Raw genomic sequence first — 24,639 nt, 5'->3', positions numbered from 1 at the left:
TTCAGAAAGGAAGAAAATCCTGCACGTTATTTGGTGAAATGTTTTGTAATAACCTTCTAGTGCACATTTTGCTGGGAGGAATGAAACTGGGTTACTCAATGAGAGGTCGCCATAGCTGCAGTTCGTCTGCTCTGTAAGCAGAGGAAAGCACTTTTGTAGTTTGCTTCAGCTCTCATCTCCTTGGGATCCTACGCTGAGCTGTGATCCTTTGCAGCTTTTTCCCCTTGTGATCTTCTGCTGGCAAGCTGCTGCTCTGAGGCAGGATGAGCACTCTGGGCAGAGGCTGGTGACAGCTGCAGAGTGCAGATGTGCACAGTCTGTAAATTAGCCAGCAGTTTAGAACAGCATTACTCACTTCCAGCTGCACAGGTGCTGCCTCTAGAGAAAGCAAGCTGCATGTAGGTCCTATCTCAAGTGGGAACTGAAGGCTGAGTACACCTGAAAATGAGTTAAAGCTAGGGGAACAGCTGAGAATTGTGGAGGAGCTTCTCCCCCTCATACTGACAGTATGCTTCTGACATATGCTGTTCCTAATTTTCAATTGATTTTGTGGCCATAGGACAGTACGTGCCTCGCAGGCCAGGCACTAAGTGTAGCTGCCCTGCTGAGGAAGCTGCTGCAGCAAAGCAGCTGCAGTTCAAGAGAAAAAATACTGCAGGAGGAAGCCTCTGTGGTTATAGCTCTGAGCTCTGAAGGACAGAACAGTCCTCAGTGGGATGGTTTCTGCCTTTGAAGTAGTGAAAGTGTTGTGCAATTTGAGAACAGGTTTTGGAAGACCTGTCAAAGCATAACTATACAGACTGAAATAATTTGACACAGAGTGAATTAAAAGTTTACTTTAATTTTGAACCATTTTATAACTGCATTTTTCTCATGAAGCATCTGTATCACAGCAGGCTACAATAACTTTGGGATAAAAGGCAACTGGTAAACTGTCCAATACAAGGTTCCAAATAAACAGTTCTTACTGGCCCCTACCCAGACATATCCCAGGATAAAGTTTTTGATCAAAAACATGAAATAGATCCACCTGCTTATTTTAAGCATATTAAAAAGGAAACTAATTGGACCATTTCTATTTGTCTAGTTTTTTTATACAAAAAGGCTACACAATGTTACACTTTATTCAGAATACAGTTAGAGCGATTATGAATTAGTGTTCTACACCTTTACTCAATCCTTAAAAATTAGAAACTGCTGTAGCATGTTCACTATAACTTAATACTACGAGAGACTTAAAAAAAAAAACTAACAACAGTTACTGCAAAAAGAAAGGCTACTTTCAAAGCAAGCAAAGGTCAGTACCATTACAGAGATTTAAAAAAAATAATAAATTTTTAACAAGCAAGGCTAGGGTTTGATAAATTCCATCTTGCAATTCATTCTTGTGCATTCCTCATTTCTTGAATCACTCCCAAAATCCATTTGTATTATTACTCCTCGACCAAAAAGGACCAGAACAAAAAGTTTACTTCAATTGTTCCCATAGGAAACTCAGCTTGGTTAGTGTGTCAGGCACTTTCTGAGATACTAGCCCACCCCTCGAGCCCTCTCAGCAACTCTACAGGCCAATCAATGCAAGTTCATTCAGATGATACAGCTGCAAAGAAGAAAAAAAAGATTAAAATGTCAGTGTTCCTTAGTAAACAGCATTTTAACATAGAGACTGCATGAAGCTGGTGATGCACAAGACATTACAGTTAATTACTTCCACATTTAACGGCAGAAGTCAGTTTGGATTGTAGGAGTGTAGTGATCGTGTGTCTCCAGAGCTTTTTTTTTTTCAGTATTCTGTCACACGGGGACCCATTTAAGCCATTCCCTCCCTGCCAACCAAGTCCTGAGTCCAGTAATTCGTTTCTCTCTTTTTGTTTTGTTTTTAAATTCAAGATTGGAGCTTCTTACCTAAAGGATGATTTACAGGTCAGTATCGAACCAGGCCAACTGATTACTGTCACCTGGAGGCAGCCCATCCATAAGGTCCTGGGCATGGCCAAGATCTGGCAGCCCATCAACTGGGTAGTCAGCACCAGGGTGGTGGCCACCCATTTCATGTTCCATCATAGGGTCCATACCCAAGGCATCCTGACCGTATCCGCCAGAGTGGAAAGAACGGTAGCTAGGATCTAGGAAAGTTAAAGGTGGCAGAGGGAAAAAGAGCATAATGTTAACAGATGTTAGACGCATCAGAAGCTGCAAGTATCAGTGTGTGAGAAGATCGTTGTAGCCATCTAATTGTTTTTCTAGTTCAGCCAAGTTCAAAACGATCTGCTGCCTGCCCTTAATGACTATTCCATCGTTTGAAACAGCCTTCCAGTGTGATTCTGCAGACAAAGCACACTGCAGTCAGAAGCACGAGCAGATTCCAGCCAAGCCATTAGTCTGCACAATCAACAGTACTAAAATCCAACAATACTACAGCAAAACCGGGCTACGAGACTGCAGACTTTCTTCTGAAAGACTAGTCAAAAATAGCTCAGAACCCGTGGGGATAGGCTTGAGTTTAACTCTACAGACACTTAAAGACTAATATATACAATACCAACATTTGTTTTAAAGAAAACTGCACTTTTGGAATTGTCAAGTCCATCTGTAAAGGATTTAAGATTTCTGGAAACAGTAGCTCAGTGGGAGATTCTCTTGCAAGACTCAGACAAGCAACACCAATTTTGCACATTCATATGGCTCCCATTTCAGTGCAGCCAGAGGTGTTGCAGAAACTGCTTATTTGAACTGGCAGTTCCCCATCTGCCTGTCAGTTTGCAATATCTTGCTGAAGAGTAATTCACTCTTAAGTCATTTGCAGTTCTCCTTTACAGTCAGTGACTTGACTTTATTCAGCTTAAGCTTAGTCAAGGGGAATGGAACAGACATACCATCTGGGCGGTATCCAAGAGGCTCTCCCTGGGCACCAATGTCAAGTCCAAGATCCGCTGTCTAGATGTGCACAGAAAGTTACAGAACGGTTTTAATGTCAGCTCTTAGGGCCAACACTAGTAATTGAATTTAAGAAATTCTAAAGCTTGCCACAAATCCTTTTTTAGCAACTCTTCTGCACTGCACACAGCAGTATTACACTTCTGTGAATGTGAAATGTCTTTTTATCCAAGCATCTGCACCCACTGTCTAACAGCCCTATTTAGATACAGGAGCCATAATCACTGGAAAGAGACTTCTGTTTGGGAACAAGTAGGAAGAGGCAGGTCTGGGAGCACTGCTCTGGTATACCCACCCAACCTCTGTGAGTCAGCTGGATAGAGATTCCTGAGCTAGTGACAGAGCACTTAGTTCCCACTGCACTTCCCCTGGTTTGTCAAATTACTGAACTGCATGTCTGCAGTGTAATGAAACAACCTGTATTTCAAAGAGATCTTCCATTTTTGCTTTGTTTCCTCATGTTACTATGTTAGATGGATACAGACTTTAGGAAATCAGAAATGAGCATTTAAATACTACAAGTCAAAGGCTGCTACCTATTATCAAGATAAAACTCCTGAACCTCAAGGATCTGGGGAAAGACAGACTTAGTGAAACATGCCCTAAAGACAGTTTTCAGTCTCAATTCACTGTGCAGGACTTTAAGCATGAAAAAACTTCATGTGATAGCTTGCAAATACTTCCAAGTCTGATAGCTCAATTCTCAATTAAGGAGAACACAAACGATATACCCACACCAAGCTTCTTAGTCCTACAGGGTTTGCTAAGAGTTCTTACAGGATAATGGTATGGTTATACTTTGTATCCTATCATTCTTTCCTCAGCATTTGCCACCAGAGTTCATCAGGTTTGGACAATCTGCAAAAAGTGGCTGAAATTCCTAGAGGTTACTGCCGAGCTGTCCTTTGAAACCAGAAGCAGCACAGAGACGTACAGAATTCTTATACACAGCTTTACACAGAGCAAAATGAGATTTAGAAACTTTAGACTCTTCCTATCCGAAAAGAAAGCACTAAAGTAGCAGCTCTAGGACTGCTCATTCTTCATTCTACTTGAGCAACTCTGTAGTCTTAGAAGGGTTTCTTGCCCTATGCAGTAGATTCCCAAGACTGTCAGCATCACCTGTTTATGAATAAATTGTTCTCCTAGGACAACAGTAAGCACTTGAAGCTTGCCTAATTTTCTGCAAATCTATGAGCACGTGTTCACTGAACCTGAACATGCAGAGTAACGAAGCTACACACGTTAAAACTGAACCCGTATCACTGATGGCATCTACACTTCTGGAAGGAGGGGGGACTTGAAAGTGAAGTCTGCACAAGGTGCCATTCATACAGGGACACAACTCACCTCGTTCCAAGCCATTGGCTCAGTCCGGAACAGGGAGCTTGTCAGTTCAACTGAAAGTCGCTTCTTGTAGTCTTGTGGTTTGTCCTCAGACATTCTGAACAGCACTGCAGCTGCATATGTTGCTATTAAAAGAAGCAAATTTAGTCAACATCAATTCTTCTAGCAACTTTTCTAACTTAAAGCATGAAACTTATTTTTTTTTAAGTTCACTTACCAACACCCTCATTCCTAGAATGAAGCAGTTCTGTTAAAGGGGCAGTTGCACCTTCAGCTTCAATTGCTTCAGCTGCTTCCTTGTCTTGAGCAAGTTCACAAAGTACACCCGCAGCTACTCTCTGGATATTCTCAATGGGGGAGTACAACAACTGCAATCAAAACACAGGGTTTCTTTTAACTCTTCTGTCTGAAAAGCACAATGCAAATTAGCAGTTCTACCACCAAAGCATTGGAGCAGTTATACTAGTTTTTCTAGCATGTACTACAGCATTTTGTTGAGCTCCCGCTTACCTGCACAAATAGTGGAATGGTATTTAGACCCCTGATTACAATTCGATTGTGAACATCACGTGCAAGAATATGCAGGGCTCCAGTGCAGCCCTCAACGATTTCCTCCATGCGCACACCCTCCTAAGTCGGGGAAACAAAAGGCATTTCAGCTGAGATCTTGAACAACATCTTCTAACAAGCTGATCATTATCAAAGAATCAGCCAAACTCATCTCCTGCACACACATTCCTCCCCCAGCAGGCATCAGTACTCACTACCTACTGCCACCTTCCAGCTTAACATCCCTGCTAAGACCTGGCCTAGTTTATCCAGCTAAATTCAGTGAGTGAAGCATTTCAGTGGAACATCTTCCTGTGTTCTCCTTTTTTTCCCAGTCCATTATAAACTTGACGTCTGACAATACTGTTGTTTTTTTTCCCAAGCTGAATTCGCTTGGCCTTTTACTAGGTTTGAAAGTGCTACTCGGTCATTAAGAGGCCCTGACTGTGCAAGTATTAACTACAGTCCTGTACCAGTAGGTAGTGCTTCCTTTTGCCTATGCTAATGTAACTTCCCCTTCGTCACCATGTTTAACAGGGGGAGGGAAAAATCAAGACTGATTCTGCCACATTGACCTAGTATGTTAATTATGGAGCCCGTGCAATTTCTCTGTACTGGTACAGCCCTAAGCATGAGAATATGCATTAAGCTGTGACAACATTCCAAAACTCATAGTGCCAACAAGGAAGGAACTTCCTTGTGAAGAACTACTCTCTTTGCCAGGGTAGGCAAAACCAGTATTTCTACAATCTGCTGCATTCAGAAACACTTCAGATCTGCCAAGGCAGAACGATCAGCATACCAACAGAGTAATACAAACCAGAGCAGAAGTTAAGAAAACAGCTCTTTAGGTAACTGTAGTTCCTGGTGGCCACTTACCACAAACTGCTGTTGCGTTCCACCCATGGAAGTACGTCGCTGGGTATCCTGATGTGCTCTGACCAGCAGCTGAACTAGCCGTGGGATGGCACCCTGCTCACGCAGCGGGGCATGGTTTGCAGGGCAGAGCGCGAGATTGCGAATCAACCCAACAGTAGCCTGCAGTTCAGAAAGGAGGTGGGGAATAAGAGAACGTAAGGGGTGTGTTTGCTATTTAGCACTGTGTTTGTTTGTTATTAAATCAGTTGGTCCCAAACAGTTGGATCTCGGTAAGAGACAACTCGAAAGCTGCTCGTTTGAAGCAGCCTTTCCATCAGGCAAGTTATGTTCTCCAACGCCTCAGAAACACAGTATTTTTCTCAGTTAATGTTACATTAAAAAGGCACTGGTTTTCAGCACTGACAGACATCAGCCATTATTTATTTACCTTGATCAAAGGCCAGTGTGAGGGTGGGTGCAACAGTTTAACCACCACTGGCAGTCCATAATGGAGACGTACTGCATTTTGAGCCATTTCAGCTTCCTGATGTCTGCTGGTGAGGTGACGGAGCGCACAAATAGCAGGTTCTGTGATGTCCTCCCTGTCCCCAGCTCGAAGAACTGTGCGCACAAGAGCCTCGATGCCACCAACCTGGCAGACCATCATCTTGTTCTTGTAATTGTTGCAAGTAAGATTAGAAAGGATTCCGGCAGCACAAGTCACAACATTAATATCATCTGATCCTAAAAGCTGAACAAGAGTTCCTAGAAGACCTTCCATTCCCTCCTGCAAAAAGAGTAGAAGAAAATTTAGTCTCTTTCCTCTCCCACTATTTTGATCCTGATCCCTTAGAAGGCCCATTTACCTGCTTGGTTGCTGCATCTGACAAATTTCTCAGAGTCCAGAGACAGTTCTGGACAAGACGCTGACTTGGATCTGTAAGGTGGAGTCCTAAAGCTTGCATTCCACCTAGGAGAAAATGGTACATGTTTGTCACTCACTGTTACTCAAATGCTCACCCTGTAAATGGAATAATTTTTCTCACAGTATCTCACAAGCTTCTGGTTCTTTCTTTGGATTAGTACCCTACTATGCCTAGACCCTTACCCTTCAATACATATGAAGAAAAAAAGCTGTGATTCTCTCTGTGATGTTGACTTAAAAGGTATTAATATTGTAAGGAGACAATTCTGACAACATTCAGCCATAAAGGCACTTAGCTAATTCCACAGCAGACTTAATAGAATCAGACTCTCTTTTATACTTCTGCACACTTAAGGCCTCTAAAACTAGTTATAAATCAAAAGACCAACTGTGTTTAATTTCCAATGCTGGCAAGCTTCTGTTCTCGTTAGTGCAGAATGTACTGATTCTGAAGTCCAGTATACATTTATTTAAAAAAAAGGAGGAAAGGGAAAAGGAAAGGGGAAAGGAGAAAGAGGTACAAGGAATGTACTTACCAGCCTCAACAATAGCAGGTTTGTTGCTGGAGCAGACTGACAACACCTTCAGCACCCTACTCGTGGTCCACAATAGTTTCTCATAAGTATAGGTCCTCATTATGTTTACTAGAGCTTGGGGTCCACCACTTGCCAGAATAATCAGCTGAAAGACAGCAGAAATATAGCAATATAGCACTTATCTGTCACCTCCTGGTCACGCGAGTAGGCTGGCTTGCACAGACCGTGTGCTTGATCTCTAAAAAAACAACTACTGGTCAGTTCTGTGAACTGTTTGACCATGAACACTTCCACAAAATAGCATCCTTCTTTCAAGGCCAGGACTGACTGGCAAACTGCTCGGCAACTGACAAAATCCTTAACTTGACATGGGAATCAGAACAAAGACATCAGTACACAAGATCCTTTAAGGCCATCCTTAGCAAGTTGCTCATTAGAAGAGGTTCAAGAGCTGAAGCACTTACCTTACTTTCTTGATTGCCATAGGCTAAAATCTGAAGACAGTCTGTCGTGATGGCCAAGAATTTAACGTTTGTCTTGTTGAGCAGGGCAACCATTTTTTGCAGCCCTCCAGCCAGACGGACTGCCATTTTGGCTCCTTCCTGATGTAACAGGAGATTGTGAAGAGTTGTAATGGCATAGAACAACACAGAATCCACTGGAGACCTACAAAAGGAAAAGCCTGATGAGTATCCGGATCTACCACCAACAGCTCAAAGACACAAATTACTGTCTCAGCAATCCACATACCCAAGCATTTTAACCAAGGCAGGGATGCCTCCTGATTTGAAGATTGCCAACAAGCCTTCACGGTGATGTGAGAGATTGTGTAGTGTGCCTGCAGTACAACGGGCTGTTTCCACATCGTTCGTATTCTGCATGGTACGTACAATTGCAGACACCATTTGAGGAGACCTCATAATAGCGTGGCGAGATGCTTCCTTTTTGGACAGCTGATGAACCATAACCGCAGCCTTGTTTACCACCACCTACAGGAGTATGGAAAGAAAGCTTCTGTGTAAGGACATCAACAGATCTCCACAGGCACGCTAGACCAAAGTTAACAAAATATGAAATACTTACCTGGTCCTCATCATTCAACAGTTTGGTCAGTTCTGGGATTGCACGAGTTGCAAGTTCAGCGTCATCCTGATAGTTTATCAAATTAACAACGGCATGTTTCAGCATCTGGGATGGCTCAGCCAGGCGCTGCACATTAGTTGGATGGGCAGCATCAAATTGTGTGGATGGGATTTGCATTCCTTCATCCAGTGTTTCAGGGAACATAGCTGCACGCACTCTCTGAGCTCTAGTCATTGCATATTGGCCATCAATATCTGAAAACCAAGGTAAATATGTCTTCAACTCAAATAGGAATAATATTCCTCTAGATTAACAATAATTCAGTGTTGACGTTTCTGTATTATTAAGCTGCACGTCTAAACAAGCTGGCGTAGTAGAGAAGGCCTTACCAGCAACTTGCTCCTGGGTAAAGGACTGAGAGAACCCTTGCTCCCACTCATACAGGACTTGTGTTGTGTCCACATCTTCCTCTTCAGGATTTCCTTTACCACTCAAAGACGGAGCAGTTGTTGTGGCACCGGAATGGATACCAGAGTCCAGATATGACTGCTGCTGCCAATGACTGACTGCAGCTTTTCTGTCTGGCTCCATGGCCATATCCAACTCCATCAAGTCAGCTGTAACAAATCATTGAACAATTTGGTTTAGTTGAATTACTCCAACATGTATTAGTCCTTCAAAAAATAACTAGGATTCCACAGTAAAATAAACTGTTACAAACAGCTACCTCAGCCCAGCTGAGTCTAGCACAGAAAATGAGACAGCCATTTTAAACTGAGGCATTATACCAGTGCAGACATTTATAAGCCTGACTAGCAGACAGAGCAATCACTGTTGTTGGGACTTAAGACTGCTGCTTAAAGGCTCCCTTTCCACATCATATGATTAGGTACCTGGCCATACTTAGGTGACTCAAAACATTTACAATGACAAAACTCTTTGCAGGCTGAAGTTACTGTGGTAAGATTAATTGCTGCAATACAGTAAGCATTATTCTATTCAAGAGACTTAGAAAAGATAAAAAGGAAAGTAAGGAGCCAGTTTAACTCTTCTTTATTACAACTGGTAGAGTCTAATAAAAAATTAAGTGTAATAAATTATATACCTTGGGTTGCCATGTTCCTTGCTGTGTTCCCAGAACTCTTTCTTGCTACCTTTCAGAGACTCTAAAAAAGAGCAAGAGTAGAACTTATTAAGTACTAATCAGAGCTAGTAAGACAGGATTTCATATTCTAACAGTAGAACTGCAATCTAAAGCTTACACATATTGCCACGTCACTGCTACAGAGAGTGTATCAGTGCTAATTAGCAACCCCCCTATGGACACAGAAGAATGAGATATATCACCCAGACTTCTGGCAGACTGTATGTAAGATACATTCACTTCTGCCCAAGATGTCCTGCAGAGACAATGGCTAAACACTGGAATTGCTCATTCCCTTCTCACTCTGAAGATATGAGCGAAACTGCTTGATATGGGGCTACAATAAGGATTTCTGCCAGGAAAGCTTAACGACCATTTAAGGCAATCTACCATCATTTCAGTGTTACAAAAAATTGTAACTGAACCTCCTTCTTCACTTACCACAAGAAAAAAGGCTTCTTTCTATATAAAATACTTTTTTGTGAACTTAAAATGGAAAACTGAACCAGGTTTGAAAATCAAGAACTCTGCTTCAGTTGCACTCATTAAGTTGCTAATTTTTCTTTTTTTCCTGAAATCCAAGGCACAGGAAGCTGAGCTATGATTAAATCTTGTATCAAATCTCGTATGCACATCCTTTTAATATCACCACACACTACCAAAGTACTTGTACCATACATTTGTAGCTCTCTCCTCATTAACACAGACAGAGAAACTCAAGGCTGCTACTTTACAGTGGTCAGTCAAAGCTGTTGTGCTTTTATTTGCTCCCTTTCCCCATGCAGTCCAACTCTGGGGGACTGTTGTCTCCGTTGTGTTGGGGTTTTTTTTGTTACTAGTCTGTATCAGTTTTATTGGAGGGTTGTTTGTTTTTTTTTCCAGCACAAACACAGTGCTGATGACAGCCTTTTCTGGGAGCTAGCCAAGCAGAAACATTTGTAGTGGTAACTAGTGCAGAGAGCAAAACCATCTCTTCCAGCAATCAGCTTTCAGTGTGTGTTTGGTGTTAGAGCTATGCTGATCAAAACATTCCTAGACAATGAAGTAACGGCAAGGACAGGTCTGCTGTACTGTGTCAGGAGAACAAAGTCCATCTGACGCTTTATTTGTGTAAAGACAGACTTAGCAGTTTAAGGATTTCCTTCAGGAGCAGCTTTTAGAAAATGATAATTCAACAGAAGACAGGCCTGCAGTTTCAGGGCTCTCAGTGAATCGACTACGCAATGCTGAGGCAACGCTGTGGTTTGCTGTCTGAGCCACTTGCAGGATACCCCAAGCAGTTCCTGAGCAAACCCATTACTCTGCTGCACAAACACCAGTGCTGCCTGACCTGACTTAGTGCTCCCACCATTTCTGGCAGCAGCCCTTTCCTGACTCTTTTAAAATGGACAGCAGATTTGCTTCTGTAGCAGATAAGCAGCACGGAGCTGATTTAAGATACAACACAACATACAGTAAATATGCTGCTGAGCAGTAGGAAATGCTGACGTTTCCAAATGGATCCTACTCTGCAGCCTTGAGGAGACGAGCTGCTTCAGTCTGCTTCGCACATTCCACTACCTCAAATGCTGCAAAACAATTCTTTCCAGATGCTGCTAAGAGTTTGGGAGTAAGCTCTGGTAAAGAAAGGGAAAGAGAAACTAACTCAAGCTATCACTTCACCATTAATAAGTAAGTTCTCCTGGCTGTCTAAGTCAGCAGAAGTGCCGATACAACACCCTGATAGCACGCAAGCTCATGCATTATTTTGCCAGCCCCACTAACACCTTCCACGCAGAAAGAAGCAGAACAGTATTGAAGGTAATCTGCTATGCTCAATATCCTTTGCACAAAAGATCAATGCTGACGGTAAGCTCTCTTGCCTGCTCTGCTAATAAGAAACCAATCACCAGATTAGTTCCAAAGTTACTCCAGTAGATGAATAGCCAAGAGCACCAAGACAGTCAGTACCATCTCACATTCAAATATGCAATAGGGAGCTTGGGGAGAACACACATCACTTCCTTCTGCTATTGAACTCTGCACAAAGGAAGGCAGCTCGTTTACAGCAACTGCACTCCAAAATGGCTCACTTTCAACATCCTGAAGAAATCAGACGAGCAGCGGTACTGATCCAACAAAGCACATCAGTCAGTGCACAGCAATAACATTTAAAAATGAAGCTGAAGAACACCTGCGGGTTAGCAGTGAGAACAGAGTTAAGCATTCAGAGCTGCATTACCAGTCAGATACAGCGTGACTTTGAAGCGCTGACCTTAGATCAGCCTGCTTACTGCACCTCAAAGTTTCTAACTTCCTAATCTGCATTTCATACAACCATAAAGCCCCCCAGCACTTCCAGCCAGCATTCCTAATTTAGATGTGAAATTGGATTTAATCCTCAAAGTTAAAAATAACCACAGATTAAAGCCAGCCAGGGAAAAGCAGTATGTTCTGACTGCTTTTAGGGTTTCGGCAACTGAATGTTCTTCTGTATTTTGCTTCCTACTCTGTTCTCTCCTTACGAGGGGTTCAACAGAGCCCAGGCAAGCTGCTGACTCCTCCCAGTGCGTATCACTAAGCAAACTGCTGCCTCTGACAGCAACAACACCAGCCCAGGTGCAAAGGTTTGTGCTGTTACCTCTCCATGAGGTAACAATGATCCATGAAAGTGGATCATTGAGGGAAAGGTAAACAAACCGGAAAATCCCAACCCTGCAAAGATTATGAGGCTCCTTTACATCGAGCTCCTCCTCAGGCTTCCTGGAGACAGGACTAGAAACACTGCATTGTCAAGGTCACGGATCTGAATCATCAGGAAGAAAAAGGATTTAATGCATTTCAGAAACAAATATTAGCATCATAGCAAACTTCTGTAGCCCTCACTAGTTTTACGGAGTGCCTAGAGCCAGAATTCAGGCCTGAATTCCTCGAAGTATCATGTTATGCACAACAAATATCTACATGGCTGCATTACCAACGGTTAGTTCTACTAACCTCTTATAAACCTCCATCAGGACATCAATTTATACACATCAATTTATTTAGCGAGCACCGTCAGCTCCAGCTTTTAATGGACTTTTATAATGAACATGCACCAATTTTCTCATGAGGAGTACTAACAAGGCACTGCACTGGACTGCACCATGTACCCTCAGTCCCATGCATGCACTTGAGATCTTCTGTGAGTAGAACAAGTTTAACTTGAAAAAAGAGTAATTCAGATTTCTCTGTTCTCAAGGAATGAAAGATGAGGAATATTTTAATGATCGATTAACCTTTGGCATTAACTTCTCACTTTCAAGGACAGTGTATGCCAAGCAGGTAAATGATCCGTCAGCTTCAATGAAACCTAATTCTCTTTCTAAAGAGAAGCAGCTCCAGCAGGACACAAAGCACACAAAATTGTTTACTTTTGCTGTCCTACACATGGAGACAATTAGGAGAAAAGCCTGCTTCAGGAGGCAAGTACCAGCCTGGTATTTACCTGCTTGCTACATTAAGACAACACCATTTGCAACTTTTCTGTACTTTGTCTAAAATAAACTCACTTTCACTGTCAATCTGCTAGCCTGCACAACAGCTCGTATTTGCAGCTGATATTAAACAAAGTATTTCCACCTTCTTTCACGGTTATTGCCTTCATCTGAATAGAAAACCTTCATTAAAATTGACTCCATTTATGCCTGGCAGATGTGATAACCTACAAACTGGGTAAGTGCTTAAGCTGAATAACAAAGTTTTTAAGTCTTCCAGAAATCTTTTGTTTGAAAGCAGCATTTTGGAAAGCCTGATACGGGAAAGGAAGTCTGACACATCCCCATTGATTGACCTATTTAAAGCCTACTGCCCATGCTCTCACAATCCATGTCTCATCTAGGACTGACTACAGAGCCACATCTTTAAATTAACCATCAGCACCAAATGTCACAAAGACATTTGCTTAGAACAAGCAAATCTTCATCTCATAATGAAATTGCAGCAGTTAAAATCACGGCTCACACCTACAACTGAAAAGAAGTACATGCAATGACAGTTTTCTGCTGGAAGCTTTCTTTGGGTCTAATTTTGTGATCTGCCTCTTTTACCACATTAAATATGAAAATACTTCTTCGCTCTTTCCTCCAGTTTTTATTTTTACCAAGGAAAAGCTGGCCCACGCTTCTCTCCCCCAGTTTTAACTTCAGCTACACAACCTCGCAGCAGGCAGGCCTACTTCCACTGCTTTTAGTCACACAGAGACACGATCCAACTGAGATACACACTTCAGTATTGATTTCAAATAGCACTGAACTGATGAACAGGAAGCCTAGAACAAGTTGAAACTTGTTTCTTTCTCCTCCATAGGGGGAATCCCATCATTTTAGCTCCTTTGTCCATCTCCGAATGTTTAACATCCATTGGGATGTAGTGCTCAGGGACATGATTTAGCAGAGAATTGTTAGCATGGTCAGGTTGTGGTTGGACCTGATGCTTGTTAAGGACTCCTCCACCCTGAGAGATTCTATGACACTATTTAAAAGCTACAAGGGACCTAAAAAAAACTGATCCACCTATAGAGAAAAACATGTACAGCAATTATGGAAAGCAATTACACTTGGATACTGGCATTCAGCTTGAAAATTCGCTGATCAAAGTAAGGGAAATACTTCAGGGACAGGGAGGTGATTGCCCCCCTTTACTCTGCTCTTGTGAGGCCCCATCTGCAGTACTGTGTCCAGGTCTGGAGCCCCCAGTACAAGACAGGGAGCTGTTGGAGAGGGTCCAGAGGGAGGCCACAAAGATGATCAGGGGACTGGAGCACCTCCCCTACAAAGCAAGGCTGAGGGAGCTGGGCTTGTTCAGCCTGGAGAAAAGAAGGCTGTGGGGTGACCTCACTGAAACCTATCAGTACCTAAAGGGAGCCTACAAACAGGAGGGGAGCCAACTCTTTGAAAGGGCAGATAACAGCAGGATGAGGTTTTAAGTTGAGGGAGGGGAGATTTAGGTTGGATGTCAGGGGGAAGTTCTTTACAGAGAAATGGTGAGGTGCTGGAACAGCTGCCCAGAGGAGGTTGCAGATGCCCCGTCCCTGGAGGTGTTCAAGGCCAGGTCGGATGGGGCCCTGGGCAGCCTGGTCTGGTATTAAACAGGGAGGTTGGAGGCCCTGCATGTGGTGGGAGGGTGGAGATTCATGATCCTTGAGGTCCCTTCCCACCCTGGCCATTCTGTGAAATAACCTGGAACCTGAAGAGTCCATCATGCCTTGAAGTTTGAATCTATATGGATTTCATTCAGTATCTTGAAAAGTAAAAGCTGCTCACATATGTAGCCTTAAGTTTCTAATTATTCTCTATCCCAACAGGAGGAAGAATCCTCTTCTCCCCTGTCCTTCCAAAGAGCACACAAAAAATTTAATTTGGTCAATTTCTAGCTTCCACTGAGCTCTGGGATGCTGGTTTTAAAGGTCTTTCATGTTAGGTTAATAAGAAATTCCAGGGATGCGGGTTCTGTGTATTTTAAGGAATTTCAGAAGCTCAGTGTAAGAATGACAGTTGGGTTTACAGACTTTGTTCTCAATGAGTAGATCTTTATTTCAGAGCAGAAACAGATAAGAAAGCTAAGTTTTATTTAAATAAATCTTTAGCGTGAAACATTCTTTTAAAGGTATCAAAGTTAAAAAAACAGTTTTCTCTAAATACATTCCACGTCCACAAACCAAGTACCAAGTAGCATTCCCACTCTGTGTGAAGCACTGACGCTGGCAGATCTCAGTCCCCCTGACAATTCCAAGAGTAACCATCCTTGTGGTAACTGCTCGCAATGAATAGAGATGAGTTTGAAGGTAGTTATAGCCAAGCACAGGCAGGCCTTGATTAAAGCCAGATTTGTCATGCACCAGCAGTGGCTTCTGAATTGAGGAACCTTAGTTTTTCAAATTGCTCTTCAGACCAGCAGTTTATGGACGTGGACAGACAAAAACTATTCTGGATCACACTGAAAAGCTGCCTCTAACAGTGGTTCAAGGCTGCAAGTAATCACATTTAAGCAAAGCAACAGACTACTTTGTTCTCAGACTGAGACAGTGAAGTTAAGGATTAGCCTTATCCATATCTGGAATCAGGATATTAATTTGACTTCATATTTCAAGCAAGCTGACTTAACACAAGATGAAAGCGTTTTGTTACAGTTTATTTGAAGATGCCCTAACAGGTCAAGCCATACAGCATGGGGAAACACCATTTGTTTTTACTGCTGTGAAAAGGAAAACGTACCGTGTGTCTTCACAGCCCTAGAACACGTGAACTGCCCTTCTGTTTAGGTGGTAGAAATACTCATCCAGCCCTCAATCCCCCAAGAAATGTCATGCCATGAGTCACAGCAGCCTTACTAGTTCAGTAGTTAACACACTGCAAACTCAGCTATGGCAGCAGGTTAAGAAAAAACACAACTGAGAGCTACCAAGTGACAGGAAATCTAACTTTCTGCAGCAGGTACCACACCAAATCCTGTTTGCCAATCCTAGTCTTCAACAGAGCAAATGCATTAATGAACTTTAATCATTCCCACCAATTACCAAGGAAGGATACTTCAATCCATTGGTAAGTGCAATGTTCTATGTAAATGCAACAGAACTATCCAACTCTGATATCTCTGACAACACATCCTGCTGATGCCTACAGAAAGGTGGAAGTTGCCTTGCCATCAGTGACTTTTTGTTCTTAATTTCAATAATCAAGAGTCAAACTTGTGATGTAACACAGACTATACACAGAAAATTGTTCTTCAGGTAAGCATCGGGAAATTAAGAAGCCTGAGTATTATCTGTTTCAGTGACCTCCCACAAGAGAGAACAGTTTGACACCATCAAGCTTTACATATCCTTAATACATGTGGAAAGAGGCAACAAACAAGCTCAAGTAACCCATGGGCAGTATTTAAATGGAAAAGGGGTACCTGAAACACACAAAGATCAATCAGCTAACGCTCAATAAAAGTTCTTTGCTTTTTACCATATCCCATCTTGTTACTCTATCTCCTCCTCCCTCCCCCCAGATTTCTAGCCCTTGCCTTCTGCCTTGGAAGTTATCTAAAGGCTCCCTGTGCAAAAGGCAGGTTGGCCTCTATACACTAACTCTTGTAGGAGCTCGTTTGATGCCACGTCACAAAATGAAGCATTACACTATTCTATTTTCAGTCATCTCAGCAATCTAAGGCCAATTAAGAGCACTGAGTTTCTATGCACATGCTCATTACCTACAGCAAGCAGCAGGCAAATATTTCTGTTCTTGCTTTCTTTCTCTAAGAAAGTTGATTACAAGTGCTTAAGGGAACTAAAGTAAAGGCATCTAGCTGTCCTGACTAGGCTAAGAACTAGATTAGACTCAAAAAAATCATCAAAAGACTCAGATTACATGACCAGAAAAAGAGAGGCTCCTCCCTGAATCCATGCAGCCTCATGCTCACACACAGGAGCAGGAAAGCTGCACACACAGCCAGATACAGCACTAGCTATCTGATGGCACAGGGCACTCACCAGCTGTACCCTTCCTCTCTAGAAGAGACAGCAATTTGGTGAAGAACCATGCCCACCCAGCTTGCCAAGTGATTAACTGTGAGCACATCAAGCTGAGTACAGCTAAGACTACAGCGTAGTGCTCACTGCTTTCTCTTCACCCTGCTTACAGAATGCCACCCAGAAGAGTTCCAGTCTATCACAGAGGCACAATTTCAGCCACTGACCATAGTTCAGGTAATGGGAATGCATCAGGAAGACTTAGTGAGCTCCCACTGCCGAACTGGCTTTCAGCTGCAGGCACTGAATGGATCTGGAGAGCAGCACTTCCGAGTAACAGACACAGCATACAGGCCCTAGCAGCCTGTTCAATTAGCCAGGCTCTTCACAAGCAGTAAGGTTTAAGTACCCTGTTAAAAACAGCCCATTAAAAGTTCCAGTAAAGGAACACTTAACACTGGTCTGAGAGCTACTGGTCAGCCAACAAATGCTTAAGATAAGTTCCAACGTGTAAAAATGGGAGCCTGGAGAACACAGACCAATGTCAAAAGGCAATTGAATCAAAAGATAATTCAGCTTATCAGGGCACTGAGCTGGAAAAAAAAAAAAAAAAAAAAAAAATCACTTTAAGAGATGAACTTTGAAGCTTCACATGCTACTGGAAAGCCTGCATATATGCCTTGCCACGTAACTAACAGCGCAAAGGCAGCACCTCCTCTGTCCACAAACTCTGCTACTTAAAGGAGCATTTCTACTGCAGTATCTTGAATCTGATAGCACTGGATTTTATCACTTTGCTGACGTTAGTGCGTTAGGATCCACAGGAGTTATTCTGCAGGAAGTCTGTTAACATCCTTTGTGTTCAGAAATCATGGAAGTACACTCAACAGTTTCCAACATGACCTACAAATGGAATAGCCAAAGCAATCTTCTCAAAGCTACACTGTGCACTGGGGTTTTGTTTGTGCTCTATAAAGACTTCTGTTGCCTCCAAGAGACAGAAGCAACAGCTGTGATCAAGCTGACTGTTGAAATCATCAGTTCATGCTTGAAAGCAATGGCTTGAGAGCATTTCACTGGCAAGTACACTGTAACACTAGCAAAATACTATAATACAGTAGTCCACATTGGCTCAAATATTTATGTCTCTTCCTCCTCTAAGAGGAGCTGATCATAATCTTAACATTTAAGATAGGATGGAATAGACTGCATCAACTACTTATTGAGTGCTACACATCCAGCACAGAGAAAAAAAAAGCCTCCACATAGTGTATACACCAACCACGTGACAACAGTTTGAAGCCTAGCATTAAAGGACTGCTATGACAGTTCCAAGTTTATGAACTTAATCTAGTTATGAACTTGTATTATCAACCCAATTACTCTGTCTTCATTGTTTAAATCAGCTAAGCACCACAGATTCATGCCTGTAACCTCAAAACAGTTACTAAGTCACTTCTGCTCAGCAACAGACTCAACTTGATCTACTCACCAGCAAGCAGTTCTGATGTGGGCTTTCATGCAGCATTCATTATGCTGGAGTACTTCCACAGCCAGGCAAAGCACTAAGAGAAGTTCTACCACAGATTAAAAAATCACCTCCTTTAATTTGAGGGATGCAACTATCACCTACATTATGTGTACCCCTGCCTTCCTCAGTTGGGAACAGGCTAGCATTTCTGCTAATAGTTGTACTGCTTGCGGACTTTGCTGACCTGCTCGCACCATTTGTAGATCCTGTTCCACATAGCCCTGCTTTTATCGATTCAGAATTCCTCAGTGGAAAGAGCAGCAGTCAGGACCTAACATCCTCCTTAAGTCTTAAGTAGTCACATACAGAAAACAAGCCTGCCTTGACAACCATTTAGAGACAGTCTACAAGAACTCTGACAATTGCATCACATTTCATTTACCACTAAAGCAGCTCAGTAACAGCACACTGTCAGCTCTCAAACTTCCTGCCCAGAACGTAAAAACAACACAGTAACTCCACAGTTAATGATAGTAGGTATCAATAAGACAGACAGCCACTGTATTACAGAACTATTGCTAGACAAATGCTTTCTAAATTGCCACTGTATCTCCCTTCCTAAAGTATCCAACCATAATCTAGTTTCTCCTTCAGCTGCAGCTGCATAACCAACCCCAAATATGGATGTTAAACATTAATCTCAGGTTTAAGAAACCAGAGGGATTAGTCATAAATGCACTGACACCAGTGAAAGACTTATGAATCCAAGAGTGCACGCATGAACTGGTGGCCTTAGCTCGTCTGTCAGAATGGAGAAGTATTTACAATAGTGCAACAAGCACTGCCTATCAAACACACTAACGCTCAGCTCACTTTTAATTAAGACGAATTGACAATGTAACGGCATTTATCAGCACCTCTAGGATGTTAGGAGTTTTGACCACTGGAGGGCACCTGAATTGTTGCCAGGACAATACAGGAATACTTGCTACATTTGCTGCAGAGTTGGCAAACTTCTCTAATTTCTACAAATCTACTCAGCACAGCAAGTCAACCTACAAATGCTAGTTCCAGCAAATACCCTTAAACCACACGCTTGGCATTTGCCAACTCCAATGCGTTCCAGCTAGCTCAAGCTACCTTTTAAAAGCAGGAATCTAGGATACTAGATTAAATCTTTCAGCCTTTACATGGATGAATTTATTCCTTAAACTGTAGTTTATCTAGTGTTAACTAGCAGAGCAGACATTCCATTTCTGTAATAGTGAGTCAACATGTGTTGTTTCCTAAAGCAAATGGGAACATGTTCAAAGTTCCTGTAACTAAAGTTACATGCAACTTCTGCACCCATACCTCCCAAGATGAGGGAAACAATGGACACATCTTGCTTTTGAATCAAACCCAAGTTAACCTGCAAATACTTCTCATCTACTCACACGATCACAATGGGGTTCCACACAGACAAGTACCAGTAAAAAGCATTGTAAGTTCTCTTGCACCTGAATTTTATCTGTCAGTGCAAAAAACCCCAAACTTCTGGCTACTTATTTCCTCATCTCAAAAGAGACAAGTATATTGTCCCAACACAGCCTAGAGAAAATTCTCACTCAGAATCAAGTATCAGAGATGGATATTAAAATTAACCAGTTAAGTTACTTACACTGGTAACCCTAACCAATACAGTGGATAGGTCACACAGCAAAGCACCCCAATACAAGCCTTCTGACGCTCAGCCAGAAAGTCAGCCAGCAATAATGCCCTGCCCTCTTTTACCAGGAGAGTCATTTCACCTGAACAGACAAGGAAGTCACATGCAATACTCAGTGCCACACGGTTTGCAGAATTAGCAGGGTGCCATGGCTAAGCTGGAGCTCTTGCAGAGCCACCCAAAAAGGCAGGAGGCTCAGGATTTGCAGCCACATGCTCGAGGAGCCGTGCACAAGTCCCAGCTGCCTGCATAGTTTCTCACCAAGTCTTATCAGGCCCCATGAAGTATATGATGTTCAAGATAAGTAAGGTCAGGCCCGATTTTCCTGCCACAGTATGCAGTCTGCCAGAGTTACAGAACGAGTTTTGCTGCCCTCATCACTGCAAGCCCTGTGTTGCCAGCTTTAACCGAGTTAACAGGAGTGATTCTGATTACTGCTGTGTTTGCACACTAATCTGCCTACCAGACAGTATTCTGCAGAAACATCTTTATCCGTAAGTTTCAGACAACACATTCAGACTTCCATTCACAAAGACAGAAGATCACAATTGCTCTTTCCTGTTCCCTTATTGCTACATGCCTCTCTACTCCAAATTTCATTTAGAAGGCCAACAGTACTGACTTCCCTCCTTTACAGAAGAATTCAGTTAAGTATTGTGTTCTGAAAAATGAAGCACAAACTTCTGCTGATATTAAGTCACTAAAAACCAAGATTCACCATACAAAGAAAGCCTCACCTCTGAAAGGCAGTGAGGTTTCAGGACTGAGATTCTATAAGCTGGTTGCTGACACACCAGGCAGTCACAGCAACATGCGAGTATTCATGAGATCGTACCAGGCAAGCAGCCCGGCCCATTTATTGCTTTAGCAAGAACAGGAAGCCTGGTTTGCAGGGGATGTAAAAGAACACGGCATTTGAAGAACGGACTGACTTTCTCCAATCAAGATTTGCTTACAGCAAATCCTTGCTTTTAAAAGCTCTGTTGCTTTGTCCTTTCATCGGGGTATTTCTACTGATTTCTTCCCTACACTCTGAAATGAAGCAGTCAAACACATCAACATGAACATTCTTGGATCCATCAATTCATAACTAAACAAATTTGTGAACTAATAACTACAGAACAATGACATTTCCTCAGAGCTCCAGAAGAGCTCAGCACTCAATCTGATGCTTCCTGCAGTGGCTGAATTTAGAGAGGTTTAAGACTTCTCCTCAACACTTCAGCAGCTCACTTCCAGCAGTACCAGCCATTCCGCAGCAGACACAGCAGACAGATAACTGCAGCTGTCAGCATCTTTTATGAAGGGTGCAAGATTTAACATTAGGTTCCTGCATTGTCAGTTATTGAAATTCACATTACAACTTAACCTAACAAACACCAGCGAGCTTCTCCCTCACTGCAGTTTTAAAGGCTTGCAGGAGGACCTTTCTGCCATTCAGAAGCAGATTTGTTAAGTGAAGTTTCTCTCCTGTGCGTCTGAACTTAAGGTGAAGGAAATAGCGACACGTCCAGGTAGTTTCCTAGCCTGCCCTCGCCCTATTCCCAGCACACAAAGATCCTGTTTTACTAAAACCCCTCCTTGATTTCCTTCCCCCGACCTCAGCATACCAGCCCGGCCTCTTTCCATTCACCACTGCATACTTTGGGGGATGGGAGGACCACAGATGTCTGGAACGTACCGAGTGTCAGAACAATGGCCGCTCCACGAGAAAGAGATCAAGAAGTAACAGCCGACTGCAAAGATCAACACCGCTGCTCCCGAAGTCACAGCCTGCCCGCGGTACTTTCACAGCCTCTCCTCCCTTCCCAGAAACCTCTGCCGGCAATCTCTCTTCTGAGAAGAGAGAATCCAATCAACTGCACGACGTCCTGCAGCGAGTTTCAGCTAAAGGATAATTTAGGGTTTGAGGACCTTTTTGAGAAATCCGCCCCAGGAGCGACCGACCGCGCACAGAAGGCGGCTTTTCAGGAGAGGGCACACACCTGGCTCTCCCGTTTCACGGGGAGTCGGAAGCGAGTCGCTCACAACGCTGCCGAGAGCGACTGCGAAGTTGTTCCCGAGCGCCTCAGCCGGGGGTAACCGCGGTCCCCAGACGGGACCCCCAGCTGTGGGGTGTCACAAACCGCACTTCGCGGACCCCCACGAGCAGCGCAAGCCCTCCAGCAAATACAGGCACGCAATTAAGACTGAAAACCCACGCGGCAGCGGATCAGTTATCTCCTGCCGGCTGCAGCGGCCGCGCTTAGTTCGTTACACTCGGTACGAACAAACCCACGGTTCTCCGTTCCCCACCCCCCCCCCCCCACACACACACCCCGCTGCCACAGCGACTGCGGCTCGGTGACTCCCCGAGAAACGAAAAACCCTCCCGAGAAGCCCCGAGCCCACCGAGCCTCGCCCCGGGACGCGCTTCCCGAGAGGCCCCGGGGGCCGCAGCTGCCGCCTCCCGCAGCTGTCCCGACCCCTTCCGCCCCCCCGCCCGGAGCCCCCCGCCCCAGGCGCAGTCCGGACCCCCGCGTTCCCGCTCCCCGCTGAGGGAGGGGCTCGCCCCGAGGTCCCGCAGGACGAAGCGGCAGCACTAACGTGGCACTGAGGCGAGAGCGCAGCGTCCCCCCGGGCTCCGGCTGCCGCAGCTGCTGCCGCCCGGGCGATCCCAGCCGGATCCGTCGCTCCTTCCTCGTGCCGCCCTTCTCCTCCTCGCTCAGCTCGCTCCCGGCTGCGTCCCCCGCCGCTGCCTCCCGTGTGGCGACCGTGCGAGGCGGCGGCGGCAGTCCCCGAGCGCCGCTGCTTGCTGCTCCCAGCACCGAACCGGGCGAGAGGCTTAAAATGGCGGCGCTCACAAGGAGGTTCTTATAGCGAGCGCCGGGCTGGCTGTATCCTGCCGCCGCGGCCGGGCCCAGCGCGCAGCATTCCACAGGCACCCAGCGCACAGGGCAGGGGGAGGAGAAATAGTGCCCGGCTCCCAGGGCGGAGGGAGACGGCGGAGGGAAGCGGCAGCACAGAGCGGGGGGAAGGCCGCGGCGGCAGCGGCAGCAGCAGCAGCAGCCTGAGGGAGGGAGGGAGGGAGGGAGGGAGGGAGGGGGCGGGCGGGCGGGGGGAGGTGGCGGCGGGGACGCTGGGCTCCGGAGGTGGGGGAGAAGGGAACGAGCGAGAGAAGTTCTGCTTGAGGGGTGCGGCCGCGGAGATCGGCCTGGAGGCTGCGTCCCTGCGCCTTCTGTTTGCACGGAGATTATTATATTCAGTGTATATATATATATATATATAATTTTTTTTTTCCTGGCTTTTAAGCACGTTTCGCAACGCACACTCCTGATTCGCACATAGACCGACTGGGGCGCGGGGGGATAAAAGGGGAGGGGGGGGGGGGGTGGTGGACGGAAACGCGCTCAGCGTTTTTCTCCAGGAAGCGGGTGCTGAAGAAAAGTGTCTCGTTGTGCAATTTATTTCTGTTTGACGACAGAAGCGAGCTGCCCCCCAGCCCCCCGCTCCTCAAACAGCCACCGGGGCCGCCTCCTCTCAGCGGGGGCTGCGGGACGGCGGCGGCACGGGCTGTGAGTTATCTGCTCGCACAGTGACGCTGACGGATTTCTTTTTCCTCTCGCTGTATTCAGTAATACACAAACCGAAGAAAAAAAAAAAGCCTTTTCTACAATGATTTTTGCGCGTGAACTTTCTCCCGTCGCTGCTTTTTTTAAAAAAATGGGATTCTTCCCTGTGGAAAAAAAAAAAATAGAAAATAGGAGGGTTTGCTGCATGCAGAACACGCCCCAACCTCCCAGGCGGCCCGGGCACCCTTCCCATCCCTATGGGGCCGCACCCCGTGCAGGGCAGGGAGACTTGTCCCATTAAAATGGTTCTCGAAGGAGTGACTCTAATAATAACAATCTTTGATTCCTAACCGTTCCGTTGGAGGGCGTGCAGCAGTGTCCCCCTGCCAGCCTCTGGGCACCCTCAGGTCCCCACTGTAAGAGGTGAAATGTTGCCAGGACAGCCCTGTAGCTGGAGGTCCAAAGCATCCAGCTTGGTTTGTCGCAGTGTTTTCTCTCAGGACAGTTGCCTGTTTTGGTTCCACGGGCCAAAAGGAGGGTAAGAATGAGGGCAACGAGGCGGCAAGAGCTGGCAAAGCAAACGCTGGCAGTGCAGGGGCAGCAGGCTGTGAACACTGGTCGCCTTCCAGGGGAATTATCCAGTGGTGCTGCATGCCATGGAAGTGTGCAGCAATGGGCAGAAGGACCGTGCTGTTCTTGACTCCTGAAGTTTGACTCCACTTGTGGTACAAGAAAACGTTCCTGGAGTTGAGTTTGGGGCATTAAAAGAGGCATGGGGGGAAGAGTTACTTTCTTTGTCCACCTCCCTTCTGCAGCTACTTCCCTGTGCAATCTTGGTAAAATCTTGTCTGCCTCGGTTTCGCCCTCTATAAAACAGGCATAACAGTCATGACAGACCTCTCTTTTTAGATGCTTGGATCAAAGGTACTATATAAGTACAAAGTGCTCCTTCTATAGGGTATTATTGCCAAATTCCCTATAAGCGATTCCATTGGGCACTTGATAACAACAGCAGAATCAGTCAGACGTCCTTGATGCATTCATTGCATGGTCCCA

The 24,639-nt window shown here is 44.6% G+C and overlaps 2 protein-coding genes across 4 annotated transcripts in view; both read right to left on the bottom strand.

The window, feature by feature from the left end:
* TRAK1 (trafficking kinesin protein 1) overlaps positions 1–24,639 on the bottom strand; it is a 489,038-nt gene that overhangs the window by 349,043 nt on the left and 115,356 nt on the right. The gene's annotated exons all lie outside the window — the stretch shown is intronic.
* CTNNB1 (catenin beta 1) lies at positions 822–23,056 on the bottom strand. 3 transcript variants are annotated; one of them, XM_048951228.1, is made up of 17 exons: positions 22,619–23,056; positions 21,714–21,919; positions 9,341–9,401; positions 8,625–8,852; positions 8,236–8,489; positions 7,903–8,141; positions 7,617–7,818; positions 7,153–7,297; positions 6,558–6,661; positions 6,140–6,478; positions 5,713–5,871; positions 4,795–4,914; positions 4,502–4,652; positions 4,288–4,409; positions 2,877–2,937; positions 1,906–2,126; positions 822–1,600 (listed from the first exon to the last, which is right to left on the bottom strand). In XM_048951228.1, exons 3-16 carry the CDS (start codon positions 9,351–9,353, stop codon positions 1,918–1,920), a joined length of 2,346 nt encoding a protein of 781 aa, XP_048807185.1. In that variant the 5' UTR covers positions 9,354–9,401; positions 21,714–21,919; positions 22,619–23,056; the 3' UTR covers positions 822–1,600; positions 1,906–1,917. The 3 variants fall into 3 exon arrangements, with proteins under 3 accessions (XP_048807185.1, XP_048807186.1, XP_048807184.1); XM_048951229.1 differs by having other exon boundaries at positions 21,714–21,868; XM_048951227.1 differs by lacking the exon at positions 21,714–21,919.

The sequence above is a fragment of the Lagopus muta genome, chromosome 7, assembly GCF_023343835.1.
Source record: "Lagopus muta isolate bLagMut1 chromosome 7, bLagMut1 primary, whole genome shotgun sequence".
In the NCBI taxonomy this organism is placed as follows: Eukaryota; Metazoa; Chordata; class Aves; order Galliformes; family Phasianidae; genus Lagopus; species Lagopus muta.
The sequence above is the reverse complement of the archived record's forward strand: the minus strand, read 5'-3'. Positions and strand labels throughout refer to the sequence as shown.

Excerpts from the sequence above, each read along its gene's own strand:
- CTNNB1 (XM_048951228.1), bottom strand. Across the intron at positions 8,142-8,235 it reads TGTTGAATGATGAGGACCAG|GTGGTGGTAAACAAGGCTGC; the intron begins GTAAGTATTTCA and ends ATACTCCTGTAG. Across the intron at positions 7,298-7,616 it reads ATGGCAATCAAGAAAGTAAG|CTGATTATTCTGGCAAGTGG; the intron begins GTAAGTGCTTCA and ends GCTGTCTTTCAG.